Source organism: Epinephelus fuscoguttatus, linkage group LG15 (genome assembly GCF_011397635.1).
Source record: "Epinephelus fuscoguttatus linkage group LG15, E.fuscoguttatus.final_Chr_v1".
In the NCBI taxonomy this organism is placed as follows: Eukaryota; Metazoa; Chordata; class Actinopteri; order Perciformes; family Serranidae; genus Epinephelus; species Epinephelus fuscoguttatus.
In genome coordinates this window covers 17,660,393-17,684,798 of record NC_064766.1, presented here as the reverse complement: position 1 = coordinate 17,684,798, position 24,406 = coordinate 17,660,393, and the positions used below count along the sequence as shown (strand labels likewise).

The window sequence follows — 24,406 nt, the reverse complement described above, 5'->3', positions numbered from 1 at the left end:
ATTTTCACATTAACGGCCATACAGAAAGCTTCCAGCGTTTTGCCTTATGTTTGCTTGTGTTTTAGTTTTTTTTTTGTTTGCTTGATCCGTGCCCCCGTCCATGTGGTTGTGCTCCCCTCCCCTTGCAGCCCCATCCGCCCCCCCTCAGGATGTACATCTGGTCAGCCTGAGCTCCACCAGCCTCAAGGTGAGTTGGGTGGCACCGCCCGCCGCTAGCCGCCACGGTGCCATTGTGCTCTACACAGTCAGCTACCAGGCCCTGGCTGGAGAGGACACGGAGCGGCATGAGGTGACGGGCATCGGCGCAGACGCCACCAGCTATGTGCTGGAAGGCCTGGAGAAATGGACTGAGTATCAGGTGTGGGTGAGGGCACACACTGATGTGGGCCCGGGCCCTGAGAGTGCCCCAGTGAGGATGAGAACCAAAGAGGATGGTAGGTTGACATTTCCCCTTAAAGCAGAGTGCTCTTTTGCTTGGGGCTGCCTGTCACTGTTCCCTCCACTCTCTTCAACTTCTACTGCACATTTCTCTAAGTCCTGTTGATCAATTTTGAGTTAATGAGGCGATAGTGGTAGCAGAGGGGAGTCACCTTCTCTCTTTTCCCCTCTCTGGAGCTTCCTTCCTATAGCTTTAACACTTTACATCTTTGGCAGGTTAAGGCTCATCACCCCCGGGCTTCAGCTCTGCACCACTTTCCTCTGCTTCACTGTTTAAATGCCTTCTTGTTTTCTTTCTTCTGTTCTGTGGAATAGAATTGGAGCAGAACTCCCCCTCTTCGTTCTATCGCACTTGCCTCTTTTTCTCACTCATTCCTCATTTTGTTTGCAGTGTGATAGAGAGCGGCTGCTCCTAAGAGAGAGTTGTCTATAATTAATGTGTTTGAAGTTTGCCGCAACACAGCTAATTTCATCCTGAAATTAAGGGCATTACAGACATTGCTAGACCACAGGGTGTCCCGCATAGGGTGTTTTGGGGACACGCTAGACATAGAAGGTCTAAAGTAGAGATGATTTTGATTCATGGCCGAATCTAATATCGCTTCCTTCTACAGAGCACCCAAGACTATTAAAAAAAACCTCAGGAGTCATTATTTTGATAGTTTTTGGCTCCTCGTTGCAAAAGACAGCGAAGCGAGGAAAATCACCGACTCAGCCTATTTTGTCTCTTTCCTCCCTCCTATGGGTGTGTCCAAATAGGTGGCACAGGGTGGCACCCCACCCTGAAATATGATTCTTCCCCCTAACACCACTGGGCTAGATTACAGCCAGTCTGGAAATGCCCAATACCACTGGATCAGAGTGCTTTCAATTTCTGCCTAATCTGCTGCCAGAGAACACACGCACACACACACACACACACACACACACACACACACACACACACACACACAATCTTACATGTACACACACACATATACCTATACCTATATGTACATGTACACGTACACATACACGTACACATATATGTACACGTACACACATATATGACTACACATACACATACACATTAACCTACACAAACACACATGCGTGCGCACACATATATACTCATGCACTGCTCTGCTATGTCTGTACTGCAAATAAAGCAAGTTAAAAGAGTAATTGATGCTCATGTGATGTTTTTTATTTAGTAGAACAAAATGATTTTCAGGCTCTTGTACAGCATCACTTTTCATGTGATACCACCTGTATCAGAGCACCGGGCCTGAAAATCACACCCAATGTTTTATAAGCCAATTTTCAATGAATTTTCTGATTTCCCATGGGCCCCACCCCCCGATGGGTTCGTCGCCCCCCCCACCCCCACCCCCCTCCCTGTGCCACCTCCTTTAAAAACCCTGGGATGGCCCCTGTTCTCTCCCTCTCTATCTCACTGTCGCCTTCTTTCTATCTTACACTCTGCCTTCCTTCCCTCTCTCCTTCCCCCTTTTTTTTCTGCTCACCAGTGCCAGGAGCACCCCCCAGGAAGCTGGAGGTTGAGGCCATAAACTCGACAGCAATCCGGGTAACCTGGAAGCCGCCCCTGCAGGGGAAGCAGCACGGCCAAATCCGAGGCTACCAAGTCATCTTTTCTCGGCTTGAGAACGGCGAACCTCGAGGCCAGCCTAACATCATGGACGTTGCTTTGCCAGAGGCACAGGTACTGGATGATCTCTTACTCTTGTCCAGTCTTCCTCTGTCTTTTCTTTCACTGTCTGTAACAGCTTTATGTTAATTTTCCAATCTTTTCATTCTCCACTGCTCCCATATACCCTTCCATTCTCTGAGTTCACACTTCTTCCCCACAACATGTGACACACATGGGATTTTCATTCTATCGGCTGCAGCCCTCCCTTTTTTCTCATCTTTCTTCACATGTGACATTTGACTCTAAATTGGTACCCTGCTCCCACAGCTTTGGATTAGCAGCCGTAACAAGATCCATTCTAATTCTACAGTAATAGCTATTAAATATTTTATATGTGTTACATCAGGATGGGGCTTAGTGGAATCAATGCACCTCTCTTTGCGGGTTTTAGCAGCAATACATATGCACTGCCTTGTTACCATGTTTATAAATTAGAGTTATTTTCCTGACGCCGCCCTTTACACATTAATGCAGGCTGCTCCGAATCGCCCAAAGCTATGTGACACCATGAGATGGATGAGAGATTGTAATCCTTAAGAGGGATTCAGAGATTCATGAATATCTTAAAACCAAAAACCCCACTCTCACTTTTTCCCTCTCTTTGGGAGAGGGGAGACCAGCTTAAGAGCCTCCTTCTGATTGTTTGCCGGGAGTAACATTTGCGCGAACACGCATTCACTCGCACCCCCGATGGCCTCACACAAAAACATCTAATTTGAACAAGTAAGCGCTCCCTGGCCGCAGGGACACCGCAAAAAAAAAAAAAAAAAAATCTGAACAGCCTTGCATGTGTCTCTGAGCAGTGTTTGCCGATAAATGCTTTGCAGAGGCATTTAGGGAGACCAACAGGTTGCTGGTTCAGTTCCCAGAGAGTGCACACTGCTGTGCCCTTGAGTAGAGCTATTAACCCTCATTTGCTTTGGCAAACACCCCGCTGTCTTAAGTCTTATCATCACGGAGACGAAGCACTGTCAATGTCACCTTCGAATGACGTGTCAGATGTGCTACATCCCAAGTGACGCTAAGTAGAAGCTTGTGGATCCCAGTTGTGTAACCGGGCATTCAGTGATAAATACATAATGAGTATTTTTTTTGTGTGGTTGTGAAGCTACTCAAGTGGCCCATCTCACATGGGACTATGTAGCATGAAATTAACATTAAGGGAATTTTGGCCGGATAGAGCTGAGAATTACTGTGTGAGTGAGGCTCTTGCTTACATCACCCGCGTCTCTACACCTGGCAAAATGGTCTAGCCTCAACTCCCAAACACAGTCTAACACCTTTGTTTTACTGCAGTATTTTCTGGCAGCTGCTGCTCACAGTTCATTGTTATCTGACTGTGTACTAAAGGTGCCTGACAGCCAGGACAGCATCATTTGGTCTGAAAGAAACAAAAACATGGTGGCTGCTTGTCTTCCTGGAAGTGTTTTGGACAGGTTTAGCGTGACTTTGTTCTGCTTTATGAAAACTGAACTGAACATGACCCTACTTGTTGTGAAAACAATACTCCCCGCCATGTCTCATTTGTGCCAGGTTCACACAATAAATACTAAGACTCACTGCAATTTGGCGCTCAGGATAGCTCTCATGTTCCAGTTCGCTGTCCAGGACACCTCTGAAACTCACCGTCCCCATCCTGGCAGAAACCTGAATTTCTCCTCCCTCCTCCTACAGTATGTTTTTTTTCTTCTCCTTCCCTCCAACTCCCTTCCCTTTCCCTCGTGTCCTCCTTTTGCACCCTTCCTGCCTGAGAAGCCCATTGAGTAATTACCACAGGCTTGCGTGCAGGTTGGTTACCCTTGATTGAGTCATCTCAACAGATTGTTTTCTATGAGATGGCGCCGAGTAGCCAACCTGCAAGGACCTGCCCAGACGTCATTAAAGACCACACAGTCAGCCGACGCTCCCTTGTCCGTGTTCGCCCAACTGGTTTTAGAACAATCCCTCCTTTTCTTACACATCTTCCATTCACGCACCCCAACAACAAGTGGAAAAAAACAACAGAGATAACATGAGCAGACATGCTCACTGTGAGATCAACCTTGCAGTAGGCGTTCCAGCTGGCTGAGAAGAGTTCATGACTCATCCTAGACTCATGCAAATCCCACAAACGCACACCTGTAATTGATGATGAATAACAGGAAAAAACAATTTTGTTCTATCTTGGCACATCCTATAGTGTTTCTCTCAAGAATTTGCCTAATGTGTTGTGAAATCGGTTCCATAACCACCCTTTCACCTGCATTGAATGCACAGTGAGCCTGCCAGGAGCAGAAAAAAAACCCTCACACCATAGCACCTCACCTTAGGCTTCAATCACAAATCTTAGCAGACTGATTGGATTGCAGATTCTGTCAGAATTGCTATAACCTCTCCCCTTGTCTTTGTCTCTCTGTTTCTGGTTCCTTCGCTCCTCTTCACCCTCTCTCAGGGTTAGCTGAAACGCTGGGAGGAGAGCTAGGAGAGCTTGCCTGTGCGGGGGTGGTTTAAGCGCCTCTTTTCTTTTCAAGCAGGAGCCCACACAGCGCCCTCATTTCCCTGCTAAATTTAAACCAGAGGCCATGTTAACAGTGTGATGTTATCGACCCCTTTCCAACCATGCATCTGTTGGTAAAGTGGCCTGAACCTGAGTGGGCAACTCCACACCACGTAGCCTGCTCCATCTCTGTGCACTCACAGCAACCTCTAGGCTCGTATGTTTCGTAAAGCCATCTATAAAAGTTGTCAAAAAAATAGCTTGATAGACTTTGAAGCCATTAGCCACTGTCTGTGCTTCTATACATTTTCTGCACAAGTCTTCCTTTCTGCACAAGTTTGCCTTTATTCAGCACTACTTTTCCAGGTTCATTTTGTTTGACCACTCATGCGTTTTTGTGGTGTGTGTGTGTGTGTGTGTGTTTGTGTGTGAGATTGTGTGTGGGAGCAAGCGAGTGGCAATGCTTCACTGCGTCTGCGGCCTTCACTGCCTCAGATTGGAGTTGAATGTGAATCGGAAAAAAAAGAGAAAAGAAGCACCTCAGCTTGTTTCACTCCATCAATCATGACAGCTCCTTCTCTTCCACATCAGTCGTTCCCCCCTCGTTCCCATTTTTATAGCCACACATCTCAGCCCATGTCATCACATTTGCATTCACCCGCCTGCAAATTATACCGCTCCGTTTCCACAAACGACGCTTATCAGCAATGATGTGTTTTCAGCTTGCGTTGGCATTCGAAATATAAATGGGGGATAATTTATAATTCTCCCATGGATTTAAGCAGAAAGCAAAAGCAGTTGCGATAGAAAGGGATTAAGCCCAAGATGAGATAGGAACTCTTGCGAACCTTAATGTGTTCGCTGCTCTATTGACATACTGAGTGTAGTCAACGGTAAACAAATTAAGCAATTAGGCACGTCGCAAACTGTTATTCATGGAGTTAAGTAGCAGCTGTTCTTAAATGGCACTCTTTAGTGCCCCGCTATGTCAGGGGAGCATGAGGCAGCAGTTTTTGATGGAAACGTCTCGACCAGTTGCAACTGGGACCATAAAGAGGCCTTGCTTATGCTTCAGTTAGCGGGTTGTTGATGAACACCCATCCACAGGGAGGAGGGCGGAGAACTTGGTCTTTTGTCTTTTCATATGCCAACAGCCAATGGGGGATGATGAACACGTCTCTCCATTGCACAATATATCAGTAGTGTGTGAGGCTCACTCCCTTTGTTAAAGTCTGGAGTGGCATGAACAGAAGATGGGCAAGCAGTCAGGCGACACTGCAGGATTTTGTCTAAGAAGGCATGTGTCTGGTGTATAAAATTCATGGTCTTCTTCTTAAAGGGCTAGTACACCTAAATTAGAAAATACATCTCAATTACCTCTGATGTTATCTAGATGGTAGTTAAAAACAATAAATTGGGTTTTATTTGCTCAGATTTTGAGATATTACTCTGCCTTCAGGGCTGATCACTTTGATGAAAAAAAATCAAATTTCTGCTTACGGATATTGCAATCCCAGGCCTGAAATGGTGGTCTGCATTAATCAAAGCACAGGCATAATCACTCACAAGCTTATTTGTACATGAAAAATTCTGATATATTGATGCAGTTGCCTGTGAAGCTGCAACGATTAGTTATTCAATTAAGCAATAAACAGAAAATTAATTTGCAATTATTTTGATCATCAAATAATCATTTTAGTCTCTCTTTTTTTTTTTTAAAGTAACATATCCTGACTTCATGCTTCATGCAGTTTTTGGCAAACCATTTGAATACGTCACCTCAGGCTCTGGTATCTTACACAGAGAATTTTTACTTACGTGCAAATAATAGGAAGATTAATCAAAAATTAAAATACATTTTAGTTGCAGCCCTAGTTGCCTGCTGTAGCTTGTTGTTTAGGGCCTCCGAGGGTCCTCTTCTTTTTAAACCTTTCAGCTGCAGAAAAGTCAACTTACAAATTAAGGTAACCAATATTCCATGGAAAAATTAAGCTAATTTAGCATTTTAAGGGATTCTACTTTGTTGACATTAACAACATTACTCAATTATTTTAAAAACTATATATATATCATGACATTTAAAGGCAGCTTTGTAATTTTTACCACAGCTGCAAAATTGTACAAGCATGGTAATAATGACAAAGGTCTGACACTCTGATCTGACAATGTTTTGATATTGCAGTGAGGACTCTTAATGTTGTCTCGCATTAACCCTCTGAGACCCACATAGATGTAGTTTTGTCTTTTTTTTGGGAGGGGGGACAGTGGATCTTTAGAGAGAGACAGCAGGTCAGCAGAATGTGTCACAAAAAAGTGGTCTACATCATCTGAAAGATTAATTTGATTTAACTTTTTTAAAGGTTTAGAGTGTATAGGGGCGTAGAACATTATGGTGAAAGTATATGATGGCCATTCTCTTGCTCAATTACGTCTCAGAAGTTCTTGCAACAATTTTTGTGTTAGTACCATTCGTTACACAGATGTGGTGCTAAATTTAAGAATTATTTTACCTCTTGAGAATCAATAAAAAATGGTCAAAAATCCCTCTCAAATACCAAATTAAAACACCAAGACCTTGTGAATTGACACAGAAAATTCCATGCTGTGATTTGGTATCTAAAACGTCTGACATTTGGAGATTTCTGTGAGAATTGCATGTTTCCACGATTGGATGGAGAGCACCTCTTCCCTGGAAACTGCTCAGAAACCTCCATATTGTTAATTTACCTATGAAAGTTATCAATCGTCCGGAGTCTCTAGTTTGTGGTTGGGCGCTGTATGTAAGAATGTGGCCAAAACAGTTATTGCACTCAAATTCAAAATACTGCCGAGAGTCGTGTCCGCCCCCCTCCCCTACAGATTCAAGGTTGCTGGACAGCGGCACGCTGGAGACTGATTTGTTTGCCCACAGGTGGCTGCCATGGCAGGGCTGCGTCACCACGTCCTTGATCTTCGGTTTTCCAGCGGATGGTTTGAGCAAGTCCGGCTTCTCTGCTGCTAACGATGCTGCCGGGATACAGTGGGGGAGGAGCCGGCTGTTAATGCTATGTACCGGGACACTGCAAATGCTGCTTGCCGTGCTGCTGTAGCTCAACTGTAACTGATGCTGAGACTCTACTGACTGTGTGACTGGTAGATGGCGGTGGGTGGCGCAACAGGCCAAAACACAAATTCAAAACATAAACATGATTTGCAGACCATAAAATTTTTTTTAAATGCGAATATTCTGGCTGTACTATTGTTGTCGGTGAGATCAGTATGTTATATGAACATTATTCCTTAGTCTCTCTGACATATTAGGATGATTTTACGACTGTTTGCTTTAGATTTCTTACATAGAGCTCCTTTAAGTCTCATGAGGCTTTGGTTATCCTATATATCACTGGAGGTCATTTTATACAGTGATATCTGTTTCAAAGAAATGGTGTCACTACAATACAATGGCTACTTTGGGGGTTAACATCATCACATATGAATAAAACTAGGCTCATTGAATCCACAAGAGTCTCAGCTTTGCAGTCATAACCAATTTATGCAATTCTAAGACTGTTTAGAGATCCCATTATGCAGAAATATTCAAATACAGTAGGCAAAAACAAAACATTTATACTGCATGCAAACAATGCATGGGACTGATGAAAATCTCAAATATGGATTCCTCAAATCTGGACAAATAAAATCCAAACTGTCTGCACAGATTAATAGTAGTAGAGGTAAAGGAGAAAATATAATATCTTTTATAATGTAGGTAAACCGAACTGTTAACTAGAATTCTCGATGGTTCCTTCGCCTCCATCCCTAATGCTCTTGTGTCCTAGCATCATTGGTTGCCAGTCTCTTCCATCTCTCCTAGTGTTCCCCAATCCACCAGCAGCAATTGCTGTAGTTACGCACCCTAATGTTCAAACGTAATCGCTCACCACCCTCAATCACCCTGTAACCTCAGCCTCCCCTTCCTGCTATGTTCTCCATTTTGTCCCACATCATTGTCACTAGTGTCATCTCTCCTGCCCCTTGTCAGCCAGGCCACCCATCAGTGAACTCCTCTGCAGTTGCTGAACTGTGGAGCGAGTTGCTGGTAAACACCAGCAGTTGCGTTCTGCATCGATGGGGTTTGATGTCACAGGGCTAGCATAGCAGCACCGGTAATAGGATTTCACGCTCGGCACCGACGGAGCCCCGCGGCACGAAATGGGCTTTCACTTCCCCCGGGAATCACTTGGCCAAGCACAGCGAGTAAGGAGAACATTTTGAAAACATATTGAAAATATAATGAATAAAAGGCCCTCCCTCCATTTCTGAAAAGAAGAAAGAGGAAATGCTTCAGAGAGTCTGCATATTTTATGCTTTATGTCCACAGTGAGATAGTTATCATACTGAATAGAGGTGTTCTGTGATTAAGGAAGAGAGAGGTTTTTATTGGATTCGTAGGCAAATGAGAAACAAGGCAGTGCATCATAAACAACAATACATTTCACAACCGTTGCTCAACTTGGCTGCACATTTGTCTTGTGCCACTCAAGGTGTCTTCATTTCTTTCTTTCTTTCTTTCTTTTTTTTTACTCCCTTCACTTCCATCACACTCTCTCCCTCTGTGTGTTTTTTTTTTCCTGCCACATGACTCTGTTGACACCTACATTCATCTGTCTCCGAGTGAAAAAAAGACAAGCTCTTTTTTTCCCTGTTGTGTTGTCTCTGACTCATTTCTCTCCCCATCCTGTGTCCTGTGTCTTCTCTCCCATCAGTGGAATATTGAGGAGTCCACCGAGCATGTGAGTAACCCTCATGTGTGCTGCTGGGTTGTCTTGCAGGGCAGGCTCTTCTCCCCTCTGCAATTTGGGGGTGCTGTGTGCTCATGTGTTTGGATTATGAGTCGAGCGTGTCTGTGTGTATGCGTGTGTTTATTTGTGTGTAAGTCGTGCTTGTAATCCACTCGGTGTGAATTCTCATGAAAGATCATAACCCCATCATAACCACAGCAAGACATGTGTCCTGATGATTCCTGGTTTTTATATTTATGTGTGCGTGTGATGTTCTCTAAGAACTGCGACAAAGCATGAGGATTATTTCCACTGATGATTGCGTACAAGTCTAATATTTCAACATTTTACCATGAGACAAACTCGTATTAACAGCTGGGCATTCACTTGGATCTGAAGCACTTACTGCAGCGAGCATGCAGCGCTTCCCCCCGCCATTGAGCGTACAGTGCAGTCAAAGGCTGTGTGTCACTATCCCAGTGTGATGCTGACATTAATCAGGCTCGCCTAACCTGCTGTCTCCCCTACTGTTCCAGATGACATATCTATCTGAGGGGAGGAGCTGTGTGTTTTATCAGCTCCACACATCTCCAAGATTGCCACTAGCCTTTCATGTTCTTTTCATTTGCGTGGATGGCAGCTCACTGTTCCATAGCTGTCACACAGCCCTTTGTTATGGCTTATTACCTCCTAGACGTCATATTGCACTAGCATAAATGCAGAGCCACTTACTGTTCCGAGTCAGAAATTCAATAGAAACCTGCCAGAATAACAAATACTGTTGTCAGCATTCAAACGAGGGCAAAGAAGTTGTTTAAAAAAAGGTTTATCGCGTTTAAGAAATTAATTTGAGCAATTCCAGGTGCTAGTTTCCTCTCTCGCAGAAAACAAGAGAAAAGTGGTTAATCAATCCGGTGACCAGCTGCAAAGGTTGATGGATGCTGAGGGTTTTTTTTTTTGTTCATCTGTTTATACATCAACAATGGATGTTTTCTTTCTTTAGAAAAGAGCCAGCGGGATGTGAGCAGATCATTTTATTTATTTTATACCAGCCAGTTAAACAGAAATCTGTTTGCACGGCACACATGGACGGATTCCTTTAGCTACACCCACATGGCATGAGTCAGGCTTGCCTCCTCTCCCTCTCCTATTAATGTGTTGATTAACACCTGACAGACACAGAGCTAGACGCTGTCAGAGGAAGACATCTGTTCACACATCTTTATTATTTCTTATAGCAGCCATGTTTTGGCGATAGCGGTCTGTGTGCCAGGTAACTAATGTAGTGTGACTAGCCACAGACAGATGTCAACAGCAAAAACATTAGCATTTCTTGTTGACCCATGGCGTGTTCACAGGGAGTAGGAATTTGAACCAAGTTTATTTTTTCCAGATAACTGTGGCTTTTTTTAGAGGTATACTATACAGGATTGTCGGTTAGTGTTTGTCGACATGCTTGCCAGTGAAAGTGAGAGTAAAAACAAACCTTAGATTCTCTCTCATTTGGTGTTTCATCCTATTATAGTTGCGTAATTTTGGTGCTATGTATCTTGGTCGCCTGCTGCTTACAGTCTGGCATTTGGTCACTACCTTTTTATAAAGCCCGACCTCACCTGAGCGCCATGGGGGTACACACCCATAAACGTCCGCAACACAGAAAATAAGAAAATCCAGGCAGAGGGCAGAGTTTCTGCAGAAAAACATAGCACCACACACTGAGAGTGGTTCATAAGTGATGATTCCTGAAGCGTATACCTTTAATGCAAGTTAACACAAATAGAGCACAACGCTTATGTTTTACTTGAGCAATAAAATGTTTGAAGCATATATATTTGTTTTAACAATGCTGCCCCTTTTCCTGTGACATTCTCTACCCGAGTGAGGATAGTGGTGAAGAGAGGCTTGCAGAGAAGAATCCATTTCTATAACTAGTCGACTTGATAATCTCTGTAATGCCCTTTGGTGCTGCTCTAAGCATTTGCTCTGAAGGAAACTTTGAAGCCTCGCTTTTTCTATTTCTACAGAGTTTCAAAAGTGTTACTAGACCCGATTTGACCTTGCCAGAATAGGGGAAAAGAGATCTCTGCAGCTGCCACTGCTGAGACTGTTAAAGCCATTTTGTATGATTAAAGTAATGAGACTTCCTCCATAAAGTTAAAATGGTTTTATGATACAGTAATTTAGCATTTTCTCCCCCGTCTCTCTTAAAGGCTAGTACGGGAGCACCAAATGTCCCTTAAAGAGAGGAGCAGTAAAAAGCATTGTCAAACAGAGCTGGCTTATATAGACTATTAAATGTTCTTCTATGGTTGGGAAATTAAAACTTCATTAGTTAGAGAAACAGCATTAGGGCAAAGCCGTATAATATTCCAAGAGTATGAGAAGTTTGCAAGGAGTTCCGGCAGGAAGGCTTGTAGGCATTGGCGTATTCATCCTCTCAGTGGCCCCAGTCAGAACAGACAACTCCAGCATGTGTGCTCAAGCCGCAGGCATTAATTTGTTCTTGGTATGGAGTGTGTGCTCATGTCTGCGTGTATCATTGTGTGAACATTAATGGTTTGATTGTACGTGCATGCATACGTTAGACTATATACAGTACATCGGTGAGTATGCGCATTCACCTGTGTGTGTGTGTGTGTGTGTGTGTCTGTTTACATATGGGCTTTGTTCAAGCTCAGAGAATGTTTAATTCCAGCGTGTGTGGGTGTGTGTTTTTTGTTCAGACTGATGCAGTCTGGTGAAGTGAGTGCCAGCACTGCAGCAGGTTACCAATAACAGTGTGTTACCTCAGTCGTTTGTTGTTTTACTGCTGTCTGTTTGTTCTTTACTGTTGAGTTACTGAATTGTTCAACCACCTCAGTGTGTCTGTGTTTTTGAGACTGTTCAAGCCAACTTACATGGGAACCCAGAGCAGAATGAATACCAAAAATCTATCTTAACTGTAAAAAACTATACATGAACTATGTAACATTAGTCTGAACGTATAATATTAGTTTGCTATTTTCTATCTTTAAGATTTATAAGCTTTTTTACAATCGTCCCACAGTCATAAGTGTGCTATTTGTGGGCTTTAATAGACCGCAGTGTAGTGATGATCCTAAGATCCTCTGGGTATAATCTCATGCTCACCCATGCAGCAGGCATGAACACTGATACACTGGTGATGTTTTTGGTCGTTTGGATGGTTTGTTGGTTCATGGGTTCAGAGTGTGCCTTACGATAAGGCCCAGGAGTTTTTCTTGATTAAGAAAAGTTCCTGGTTCTGTTTGTGTGCCTTTAAAATGCTTCAAATGTCTTTTTTCCTGTTATAGGCAAATTGATCAAGAAACTACAAGTGGATGGAGGAGGGGGTTTAATCTCATTATTTTTTTCTTTTGGTGCTGTGTGTTGTGTGAGGGGATTGGCGCTTGTGTGACAGGGGGTTTATTTTTTTATTTTTTGCCATTGAGGCGGTCCTGCACAGATTCACTGATTCCTTTTTAACTCCGACCTTGTGATTTTTGTCATTTTGCAGGAGGCCATCATTGGTGGACTGCACTCTGAAACCACCTACTCTGTCACCGTAGCAGCGTACACCACCAAGGGAGACGGAGCTCGCAGCAAAGCTAAAGTCATCACCACGACTGGAGCAGGTCAGAGCAGGTTTTATCAGGATTTTCATGTAAAACACAACATGTGCTATCTGTTTATGGTGAATACTGTGGTACTATCTTCAAGGCTTAAAACTGATAACCTCTGTGATCTTGTAGTATGATTAGAAGACTGTGTGCGTAACTGGAATGTCATGTTAGTGTTTATGGCACGCTACATGTGTGTTAGCTTCGACACCTACACTAGTTAAGATCACTAACTGCTGTTGAAGTGCCATTAGCAAGGCATGTAACCTTCATATCTTCATATCCATTTAATTAGTGTGCTTTAGAGGTGCTGGTTGGTGGACTTTGTTACCTTTTGATTTCCAGTATTAGCACTAAGCTAAGCTAGCTGGCTGCTGGCTCTAGTCTCATATTTAACAGACAGATATGAGAATAGTTTCTCATCTAACTCTTTGCCAGGGAGCAAATAAGCATATTTTCCAAAATGTTTAACTATTCAAATTTGATTTAAGGGTTTCATCTTCAATATTGTACCCCCTTTGAAATATTTTTTCAGCTAAGTACCCCTTGACCAGCACAAATTATTTTTGGTAGGAAAAAAACAAATTAAAAAAACAACAAGCAAACACAATACAGTCATTAACTGAAAAACTCTGTAATGCTATGTTCCAGATGTTTAGTTCATGGCAAACAATTTAGTGAAATAATTACTTTTGGAATAATGCATGACTGATATTTTTGAAATTAACATTTAAAAAAATCTCATGTAACCCCTGCAGTACTCTAAAGTACCCCTAGGGGTACACGTACCCCCACACGAGAAACACTAATCTAGAAGAACTGCAACACAACTTATTCTTTTCTTTTTACTGTAATGTTTATTTCAGTGCCTGGCAAGCCCACTATGATGATCAGCACCACCATGGGCAACACAGCACTGATCCAGTGGCAGCCGCCCAAGGAAATGGTGGGTGAGCTGATGGGCTACCAGCTGCAATACAAGCGCACTGATGATGAAACCTTCACGTCACGCGAGCTGAGAAAGACTGACGACCATTACACTGTCACTGGGCTACACAAAGGCGCCACCTACGTCTTCCGCCTCAGCGCACGCAACCGTGCAGGCATCGGCGAGGCTTACGTAAAGGAGATCAGCACACCTGAAGACGTGCCGTCAGGCTTCCCATTCAACCTTCAAGTCACAGGACTGACCCAGTCCAGCACCCAGCTGACCTGGGAGCCCCCGCTGGTGGCTGAAAGGAACGGCAAGATTGTGCACTACGTGGTTGTGTACAGGGACATCAACAGTCAGCAGAACAGCACCAACCGCACAGCCGACACGCACATGACTATCCAGGGCCTTAATCCTGACACTACCTATGACATCCGGGTGCAGGCGTTCACAAGTAAGGGCGGAGGACCCCTCAGCCCCAGCATTCAAAGCAGGACCATGTCCAATGGTAAGAAATGCCTGACATTTATATATAAACATGCCAGAGGTGTTTGATTTGAAAACAGAGAATGAGGGTTTAATACATGCTCACATAATCATTCTGCTATTATGTACATTTGCTCATGCAGCTTAGCCCACGACATGTGTGAGCATATACGTCAACACCTGTTTATACATACGTCAACACCTGTTTATGTCTTCAACACTATAGTTGGCTCTTTTTGTTTCTTTATCAGTGCCATGTCTTTCTCATCTACCACTCAGTACAGTACAGCACTGTGTTTATTGATTTATAGAGTACTAATCTCATTACACGCTACAGTCACATTACCATGCCTCCTCATCCTCCCTCCCATTAGACACAAATCTGAAGCATACCCAGCATGTACCTCCTCATGCATTTTATAATCTTATAAATGTAAGATTTCTTATTTATAACCAGTTGTGTGTGATGCCTATTTTAAGACACATGTTGCCACTCCCACTGCCGTATACATTTCTTGGTAATCACAGAGATCTCTGCCTGTTGCGTATGTCTCAGGGAGTAATAAATGGAACAGGCTTAGGGAGATGAAGGCTATTTTTATGTGATCTATAACCAAGCGTGAATGAGATTGTTGATGTTCTTTGTACCCCCCTGTGGCTTGTCAAGTTTGGTCATAAGGTATTGCCGTGCAGTGTGTTCACGTTGTTTACTCGCTGTATGGTGGTGTGAAATTTAATTACACACAGAGATTACATTTTGTGGTGTACAAGATGCCTTACTTGAGATATTAATCGAAGGATTTTCCCACCCCAGATTTTCCCACCCTGAACTTTGGTGTCAAAGCTGTCATGAAAACATCTGTCCTCCTCACCTGGGATTTGCCACCAAACTACAAATCTCAAGTGCCTTTCAAGGTGAGTGCCAAGACTTCAGCAATCCTGAAATAAAAACATCCCCATCCATTTACGCAAGGATACAAAAAAAAATGCCACGAACACAATTTGTATACACACAGCCCTTACCTTGCAGCCCCACTCTGCTCAGAAATGTGTTTTTGTCAGGTTTATGTCCCCAAGATGAATGACCTTGACTAAACTGACTTGTATCTGACAGCGGTGTTTTCACATTTGTCTACTTAAGGGGGCAATGTTTGCATTTCCCTAAAATCTGAGATTCAAATGTAGGCGGGGTGAGCTAGATCACACATCAGCCAATTGGTGTGAAATACAGGAAACACAGATCAGTGGGGGAACTGACTTAGACACAACACCTGCACAGAAACCTGAGACCTCAATCTCATAGCGGACTGGTCAGTGACCAAGAGTTTGCTTTAGCAAAGTAAAAGTTTTCATAGGAAACATGGTAGAATGTGCATTTTTTGGATGGAAAAACTGGACACTGGAGCTTTCTTCCACTTTCAAAAACCCCACCACAGCAGATATTGCATGTTTCACAACCACCAATGCTGTGTCAGCCACAAGGTTCCTTGGTCAGCCACTGCTAGTTAGCCAACAAGCTAACAAGCAAACAAACAACATTAATAATAGATGTTAACTTTACTCATCCTTTTGATAGATCTACTAGTCGCTGATTTTAGTGCACAACAGACCCCTCATCTCAGTCTGGGTCTGACGTGACTCAACATGTAGGGTGTTCTGAAGTTTCCTCTTACGCTAACGTTAGCCATATTGATACGTGCTGTTCTTTCACTGGCCAACCAAGATTGGGCAGTGCTGGAGGAAGTGGAAAGCGAAGTGAAACTTAACACAAGCAAATTTCTCAATAAAGGAGAAAGAGTAAATCTGCCTCCAGCCCCTTTTTAGATTTTTTTCTTAACTATTATGTGAGAAGACCATGTTGAACATAATATTATTTAAAATGTGTCTGGGACTCTAATGGTCACTTTTCAGTGGTTTCATATACTATAATACTTGGTGTTATATTGTAAAATCTAAAATTTCCAATCACAGAAATACAAGAATGGAAACAGTTTTCTTTTTTCCATTGGGAAAGCCATTACTGTCAGTGTTACTACAACACAATGTATAATGTGTAGTGTACATATATTTATAATACAATAGCATTGCAGCTCCACACTATCAGCCGTTAACACATTCGCCAGGGTGTGATGCATTGACTTTGCCCGTTTGCAGTAAAAAAAAAATCTGAAAAGCCAGATACATGCTCATTTATGAGGTGTAATAATCTGACAAAATGATATTATATCAATTCCCACCCCATGGTAATGGAGCAAAGACAATTTGAAGTGTAAAAAAAACTATTGGATATGCACCAGTGGGCAGGTGTGACACCGAAACACATGAGATGAAGTGTCAGATGAGATGGGCTTCTCCCTTAGGACCATACCACTTTTGTCCATGTGTGCGACAGTGTGTGTAGGAGGGAGTGAGAGGAGACAGTGTTGCATTTGTCCACATGATATACATTTTTTGTATGTATGTTAACTTAAACCATAACTCCGGGGTATTCCCTTGTGTGCTCGCAGATCTTGTACAACCAGCAAAGCGTGGAAGTGCAGGGAAACCTGAAGAGGAAGCTGATATCGCAGCTGCAGCCAGACACAGACTACTCTTTTGTGCTGACAAGCAGAGGCAACATTGCCGGGGGTCTGCAGCAGCAGGTGTCCATCCGCACTGCCCCTGACCTGATCAAGACCAAACCAAGCACACTTCAGGCTCAGGGTGGCAAGATGACCATCACCCTGCCTAAGGTCCAGACCACCACACGTGTCAGGTGAGTAATGAGACACATGAGAGTGACCACAGGCCAGCTTTGACTTAGGGCAATAATGATGGTTGTTGTTAGCCAGTAGACTCAATTTTTTTGAACTGACATAGAGGATAATGTTGCTTCATTTGTCTTTTATTATTTAGCATATATAGCATCGCATAGCATAGTATATTATGGTATAGTATATTCCTGACAGTTTGTTTTGAAAGTATTATCTCTCAAAAACATCTCTGTGGCACTAACAACATGGTGACATTTTCATCGGGCATTGTTTTTACATACATTTGTGTAATCAGTCATCCAGCAGTTAAAAAAAATCACTGAATCATTTATTGACTGTTGATAAAAGAAGCATTTACAATTTAATTTTATGTTCAAGTGTATAAACACCATAAAACTCCATCAAATTATAAGACAAGAAATGAACAAAGGAAATTTGTATTTGAAATGTGTCCCTTTCGGGGCTTGTTTGTGGCCCTGGTCCCCTAAATGGCCACTTAGTTGTCCAAAAACATTCAGGGGCTAATTCAGCTGCAACTCGGAGCAACCTCTCTTACAGCAACAACAACACAAGTGGCACATTAATATGATCAATACTAAACCTGTTTTGAAACTTAAAACTTCAACTTTTAATCCCGGCCAACTTTATGACACAGCAGCTGATGATAATCGAGACTTTTAACATCAGGTCGAGCCGCATTATCTTTCGACTGAAATTGTTAAGAGCAGAATTGTGCCTGACCCCGACGAGTAAAGCTTTTCCTTCAGACACACACTTACAGACACATCGAAGTAGTGGAGTGCACAGGGTGGATTGGTAAAAAGATTACAGGGCTGTCAGGGCTGGCCAAGCTCCAGCTCAGATTGACAGGCAAACCGCGCACGTGATTGGGGATGGGGAGAGTGGAGGTGTGTGTGCGTGTGTGTGTGTGTGTGTGTGTGTGTGTGTATGTGGAGGTGAGAGAGAGGGGGTAGAGGAGTCTTGTTAGACATGTCTTCTCCCACTCCCAGACTTGACTGACTGTTGAATCACAGAGTCGAGGGCTGGAGAGAAGGGGAGAGAAGCAGCTGCTTTCACTGTCAGTAGCAGCTGATTTTACAAGTGGTTGAATGCCGCAGTGGGGGAAAAACTTTGAGCTGAGAGAAGACAGACTGGGGGAGAGCCCAGGAGAGGCAGCAAGAGAGAGTGAGAGCACATAAATGATCGCAGACACAGATGTTTGTACATTGTGTACCCACAAGCGCATTCTGTCATTCATTACCTTACTCCTTAGTTTGACCCTAAGCTCTTAAATGTCTTTCTGATGCCTTTCTTCTCCTTCTATTTTTGGTCTTTATAATGATAGCAGTAAAAGAACACAAACGAGCAGTCACATAGCTGGTCCTATTAACCTAAGGATTCCTATGGGGATCTCTATTAGCTGAAGGCTCCTCTCACTGGGATAGTGTTTGTTCCAGTCTACATGGCAGATGTTCTTAGTGATTAGCCATTAATTGGAGAATGCAGTGCCAATCTGCTGGTGTTCGACCTTGGTCGGACCCTCTTGTATACCACTCAAGTTTTGAATTCAGCACAGCAAGCCTCACAGTGAAAGTATGTCTTACTAAATGTTTTGACTGTGTTATTAATGCGCTTGGCCCACTTTGATCTCAGCGTGTATGTGCTTCAGTCAGTCTGTCTTAACACGGGCTTTATTTTTCTTGGCAGGTGGTACTACATCGTGGTGGTGCCGGTGTCCCAGGCAACGCGGCGGTGGAAGAATCCAGACGAGATGGACCTGGATGAGGTGAGTGCCAGCCGGTGGCTGATTGGCTAATGTGCCAGGTCAGGGGTCCCCAACTGCATCTCCTGTTCCAACTGGGTAGGAAGTCACTGGTTGTAGCTAATTAGCTCTACCCTCCTGGGCTCAGGGAGGGGGGGGTGGCAGGGCAGAGATTTTAAACAATGACTCACTCGGGCAGGTGGGGAATGTCCTGATCGGACGCCAGATCTGCAGACAGTACCCATCTGCTGAATCAAGAAAACAGTTTGCACACAATATAATCTTAATGTTATATAATTATTGATGTGAATTTTGTGGAAGTAGCTCTTTTCTAAACGGTAATTACAAATCACTGCTCTTCCCCCATATTTTCCTTTATAGTCTCTATAGTCAGGCTTTGACAACCCCAAACAAAGTTTTACATAAGGTATTCAAATGAGGATAAAGATTTATGACTGCTTTATTATTCTATTGAATAAAGGTCCTCCTTGTCCACAAGAGAATTGAAGCTAAATGACATGCCTGAATATTAATAGCATCATTTTTAAGTAAACTGCGAGGCTCGTTGGTTTGGATCGCTATTGTTCCAGTTCCCTGAAGAAATAGCAGAAGAGACAGAGAGAGGGAGAGAGATGGGACTCCCTGAGTCATTAAGCATTGAGCAGGCCATTGTCTCCTCCCTCCGACATAATGATTTAATAAAGCTACATCTGGAGCAGCACACGAGACATCACTGACAGAAAACAAAATGCTGCCGAAAACACAATGCCGCAGTGCTGTATGCTACTGCTCATTTATTAAGCAGGCTGGCAGTCATGCTGAGATTGTGTGCTGGAGCAAGCGCTAATTGCTCACTTCGTAACTTGGCTGCATTGTTTGCAAAGTTATATCACTGAGCAAAGGGCATGTTAGCGGTGTGCAATCATTATCTCTTCTTTGGAGGCATAGTGAGAACCAGACCTGGACATGAAGTGGGAATGCAAAAGGTTTGTTTTGAGATTTGGAGATTTGAGAAGAGTTGATGGAAGCTGATTAATGCACATAAATTAGTTAGGGTTTTTTTCCACAGAAAACCCACAAAGATTTTGTTGCCCAAAGTCCCATTGATTGTTTTCAAGATTGAGCCTTTGATCTCCATGTTACAATATGATGCAGTAAATTCAGTCTCTTTACCAATGAGAAATTTGTTTTTTCTTTCTCATCCAATGAAATTAGATCAGAGGTCAGGGTCCTACCAACTTTGAATCTTGGTTGCCAGACTTGACCTAACCTTTGCTCTCTATGTTTTCCACAGCTGCTCAGGTCAAGTGAAGGCCCTGTCCTGAGGCGCCGACGTCACCTTGATTCCTCCAAGCCTTACATTGCTGCCAAGCTGGCCTCACTGCCGACTTCCTTCACCGTGGGTGATGAGAAGAGGTACAACGGTTTCTACAACAAGCCCCTGACCAGTCCACAAGAGTACCTCTGCTTTGTCCTGGCTGTGCTCCGATACGAAGGGACAGACAGCACTGCTAATTATGTAAGAGACACACACACTCACCCGTTAATTAAAATTTCCAAACACTGATTAAGCACAGACAATCATTATTGACAGCATAAGTATTTTTTTCTGTGTCTGAGTAAAGGCCCCTCCCGGATTTGTTTACCTGAGCGGAGTTCTAAATATTTGTACATGTCACTTTTTCTTTTTTTGGACAAACTATTTAAGTTTATCACCCAGCCTCAGACTCAAACCACGCTGCCCCTCAAGCGTTTCCAAAATGGCAGCGGCAGGCCAAATTGTTGTTGTTTTTATTGCCACTTACCCTTTAATACGGCTGCCTCTAAAAGTCATTGCAGCTTGTCCAGATAACTCCCTTATCAGTCGACAATGACATCAGAGATCCAGCTTTGCCATTTCGGCAGCCAGCAGGGCCCAGCGCAGATCTCTTTACAATGCTCAACAAGACTCTTGGCTTTTTAAGTGAAGGCCCCATGCACTCGTCAAACAGCACTAACACGGAGGCCCAGCTCTCCATGGGATGGTCTGGAGTAAACTTCACTGCAGGAAGTATGAGAGTCTGCGATTGCTCTGGGCCCCTCCACTACCCGGGACATGCATATTCAGTAGCTGGGCCCTGGGCAACCACAGAAGGAGAGGGAGCGAGCACTCCATGTCCGAAACCAAATCCCAGACTTTTCACCTATTTCTTTTTCTTCTCTCTCCCCTCTCAGCTCTTTTTCCTCCGCGCGCTCTCTGCTTCTCTGTGTCTCTCTCCCTCTCCACATCTTTCTCAACCGTGAAGAGAGCAGAGGAGATTGATTAGTGTGGCTGGAGTTAAGAGGGAGACGAGGGCCTGGTCACAGGGCCTAGGGAGTCTGTAAAGCAGGCCTGATTCCCTTGAAATGCTGCTTTAAATGTCCCTAAAGCCCCCCCACTCCCCAGTAATCCCCCACTCCTTCGCGCTGAGAAGGGGAGGGATGTGCGAAGGAGGCTATAGTGGGCAGCCATGATACACTTGACTTCAAAGGAGATGCTTAAACCCCATCGCTGCACAACACTCTCACTGCACCTGCCAGACGCACCAGGTTGGATCAGTGGCGCTCAAGATTTGTCTTTTTCTGTGTACTCCTCCTCCTTAAACTGTGTAGCACCCTCCCACCTTTAAACTAAATCGCTCGGATTAATCAGGCTTCACTCATAGGGTGAGTCAATCAGTGTGCTTACCTTCACTTCAGTAACCTGGTTATTGACGCCTCTCTGTGGTAATCTTATTTCATAAACTTCATGCAAATAAGACGCCTGATTTACTTAACTGGGGTAAAGGTTTACATCACCAGGCCTACATTGCTGCAGGAACTTTTTATTGGCCATGTATGAGCTCCATCTGTTTTATAACAGAGTTTTTACATGTGCACATGTGCGTCACAAAGAGTTTAGACAGAGATGGTGTCACTCTGACAGGGATTATAGAAAAGATCATTACTTGTTTCAGTGCATCCTTGTACCCAAAATAATTATATCTAAAGTTAGACCAATGCTAAGACTGAAAAAGAAGTCTGAGTAAGTTGACATCCATAGCTGAACAAGACTTCTCAGACTTGCGCACATAGAAAGAAAAAACTGGCAGTTTCATCTTTTTTTTAAATTCTCTTCAGGATGCAGCATCACATTGTGTCACAAATTTACTCAAAATACGCCATTCTTGGTTCAAATATACAGTAAGGGTTAGGGAAGTAATCCAATTACTGACCTGCTGCATATAGTAAACACAGGATTTACAGTAACAAGATTACTGCGGTGCATGTGAACACCTTGATTTCCTCATTTCTCCCAGTAACCTGGTTTCTTGTGTGCATGAAAACATACTGCAGTCTGAGGTGGTGAGTACAGGCAGTGCTGTCATTGATCGCCACACAAATCCCCTAACCGCACTCTTTGGGAAACTCAGATACCACAGCAGTGTTTGTTTTTGTCACCCCCAACGCGGCACTTGCAAACGTTTATTACCAAACACAAACGAGTACAGAAGGTAAAGCGTGCAGCGAGATGGAGCAGTTGGCAGAAGCTGCCTAGAGCAGGATCTTCACCAGACCCAGGAGAATAAGACAACAAGTACTGGAGTAAATGACTTGTGTCTTTACTACACTTCCTCGCCACCACCCAAACTCCCTCAGCGTAGATCAAACAGGACCGCCAGGGCTTAATAAGCCCTCGTATATCAATGGCCACGAGCAGCCAGCAGTGGTTGGAGGGAAGACGAGAAGGAAGGAAGGCAAAGGGGGATGAGAGAGAGAAAGAAGAAGAGAGTGTGCCTTCATGTCTCCCCAGCACCCAAGGCAGATAAACAAGCCGGGGGAAGTGTGAAATGGGATGATAGATGCTGGGTGTGTATAAACAGTATCATTTAATGCGAGAAGAGAGTGAGGGAGGGAGGTAGCATGAAATATTGTGTGATGTGAGACAGAGAGGAGGGGTGGTGTTGGAGAGAGGAAAAGAGGAGAGCAACATTTTTGTCTTGTGTCCCGTCCAGCTTGTGAAGCACGAATGAGAGAAAACTGAACTGGTGGAAGAGGACGAGATTTTGCTAATGTGTGCTTTTCTTTTGATAAGGGAGAGGTGAGCTTATGGCGTAGAGAGAAACGGAGTGCTCAAATGTGTTTACCACGTTTTTGTTTTTTTTTCTCTGTTTGCAATGTTATCCAGGCATTTATATTCCACTCACTCTCAACAAGAATTGGCTTTGTAGCACTAATTCTGTTGGTGCTCTGGGCTCCAAACACCCTTAGCATGGAAGACTGGCTGCTTTCAAAATTTAAAAGGCTTTGACAAACAATATCAAGAAAGAATTATGAAAACAAGATGTTTTTTTCAAGCAGAGAGTGTAAGCATATTCACACCCAACTTTACACCAAGGGTGGCAGGAATATAGGCAACACTGATGTCACTTCCACTCCTAGAGGCATCTCCTTTTAGCGGTCCCTCTAGATATCTGGATGCTTGGTATTCAGACAGCTAGAGAGGGAAAAGTGCAGTTTCTGGTGCTGAATGGGAACGAAAAATTCGAGTGAAGGGAAAAAGAAGTATGAAGAGAGAGCTACAGTACGATGGAGAAGGGTCATCGTACAGGGTAGGCTAGACCCTGCAGCCACATATCTGTTCCTCATAGATAAAGGCATACTCACTCAAGCTATCATCTTTCCCTCTCACTTCTTGTACCTCCACTTTTTTTGTTCCTTTCTCTTGCCTTCCTTCTTCCACCCTCTCGCTGTCTTTCCCTCTGTCACGCAACAATGAGGAGTGTGGGCTCCTCAGGCTCCCCAGGGAGGCGGAGAGAACGGCAGATACATAATGGCCGTCTTTGCATGTTTGTTTGTTTGTCTGGTGCGCACCCCTGCGGCTTATTTAAGCCACTTTTGGAGAGACATTGAGCTAGCGGGGTCAACGGCGAGTTGAAACAAATGTGCCTGTGCCGTGCGTAGCAGATTCTGCGCTCAGGGGATGGCGGAGCAGCGGTCGGCTGGGGAAGCTGTGTAGCCCACGGGCCAGATAGCAGACTCGATATACTGCTACTACCATAACACCTCTGCCTCAGTCTATTTCTCTCTGTCTCCTCGCTTTCTGCCATCTCTCATCACCCACTCTCTCTTTGTCTCTTGTTCTCTTACTGCGGCTCAGACAAACACTTACAATCATACACACACACACTCACACACACACACTCAGCGGTTGCTACCTAGACAAACACACACATTTGTGGAGGCTCAGAGGAGCTTGAGAAAAGGCTCAGAAAAACTCATGTATGCTCTCACACACACGCTTTTACAGACATTTATTTACAGTCGTTGCGCACAATCAAACACTTTTTTTTATATTTCTGTCACTGACAGATGCACACAGGTACTGACATAAGCAAATACATTCATTCACTCGTAATAGTTACAGTTGTATATACAGTATCTATAGTACAGTAATAATACTTATCTGCAGTGTTAACACACACACAATCATTG

The 24,406-nt window shown here is 43.7% G+C and overlaps 1 protein-coding gene across 8 annotated transcripts in view; it reads left to right on the top strand.

Moving 5' to 3' along the window:
- The window catches only part of LOC125902848 (receptor-type tyrosine-protein phosphatase F), a 188,698-nt gene that overhangs the window by 126,074 nt on the left and 38,218 nt on the right, over window positions 1–24,406 (top strand). For 3 of the 8 annotated variants that reach the window (XM_049599481.1, XM_049599483.1, XM_049599480.1), the window contains exons 11-19: window positions 129–434; window positions 1,947–2,140; window positions 9,350–9,376; window positions 12,879–12,996; window positions 13,848–14,420; window positions 15,213–15,313; window positions 16,906–17,153; window positions 18,859–18,937; window positions 20,208–20,432. In XM_049599481.1, the coding sequence (XP_049455438.1) occupies window positions 129–434; window positions 1,947–2,140; window positions 9,350–9,376; window positions 12,879–12,996; window positions 13,848–14,420; window positions 15,213–15,313; window positions 16,906–17,153; window positions 18,859–18,937; window positions 20,208–20,432 (1,871 nt within the window). The remainder of the gene's footprint in view (window positions 1–128; window positions 435–1,946; window positions 2,141–9,349; window positions 9,377–12,878; window positions 12,997–13,847; window positions 14,421–15,212; window positions 15,314–16,905; window positions 17,154–18,858; window positions 18,938–20,207; window positions 20,433–24,406) is intronic. The other 5 variants (XM_049599485.1, XM_049599482.1, XM_049599488.1 and 2 more) reach the window with 3 other exon arrangements.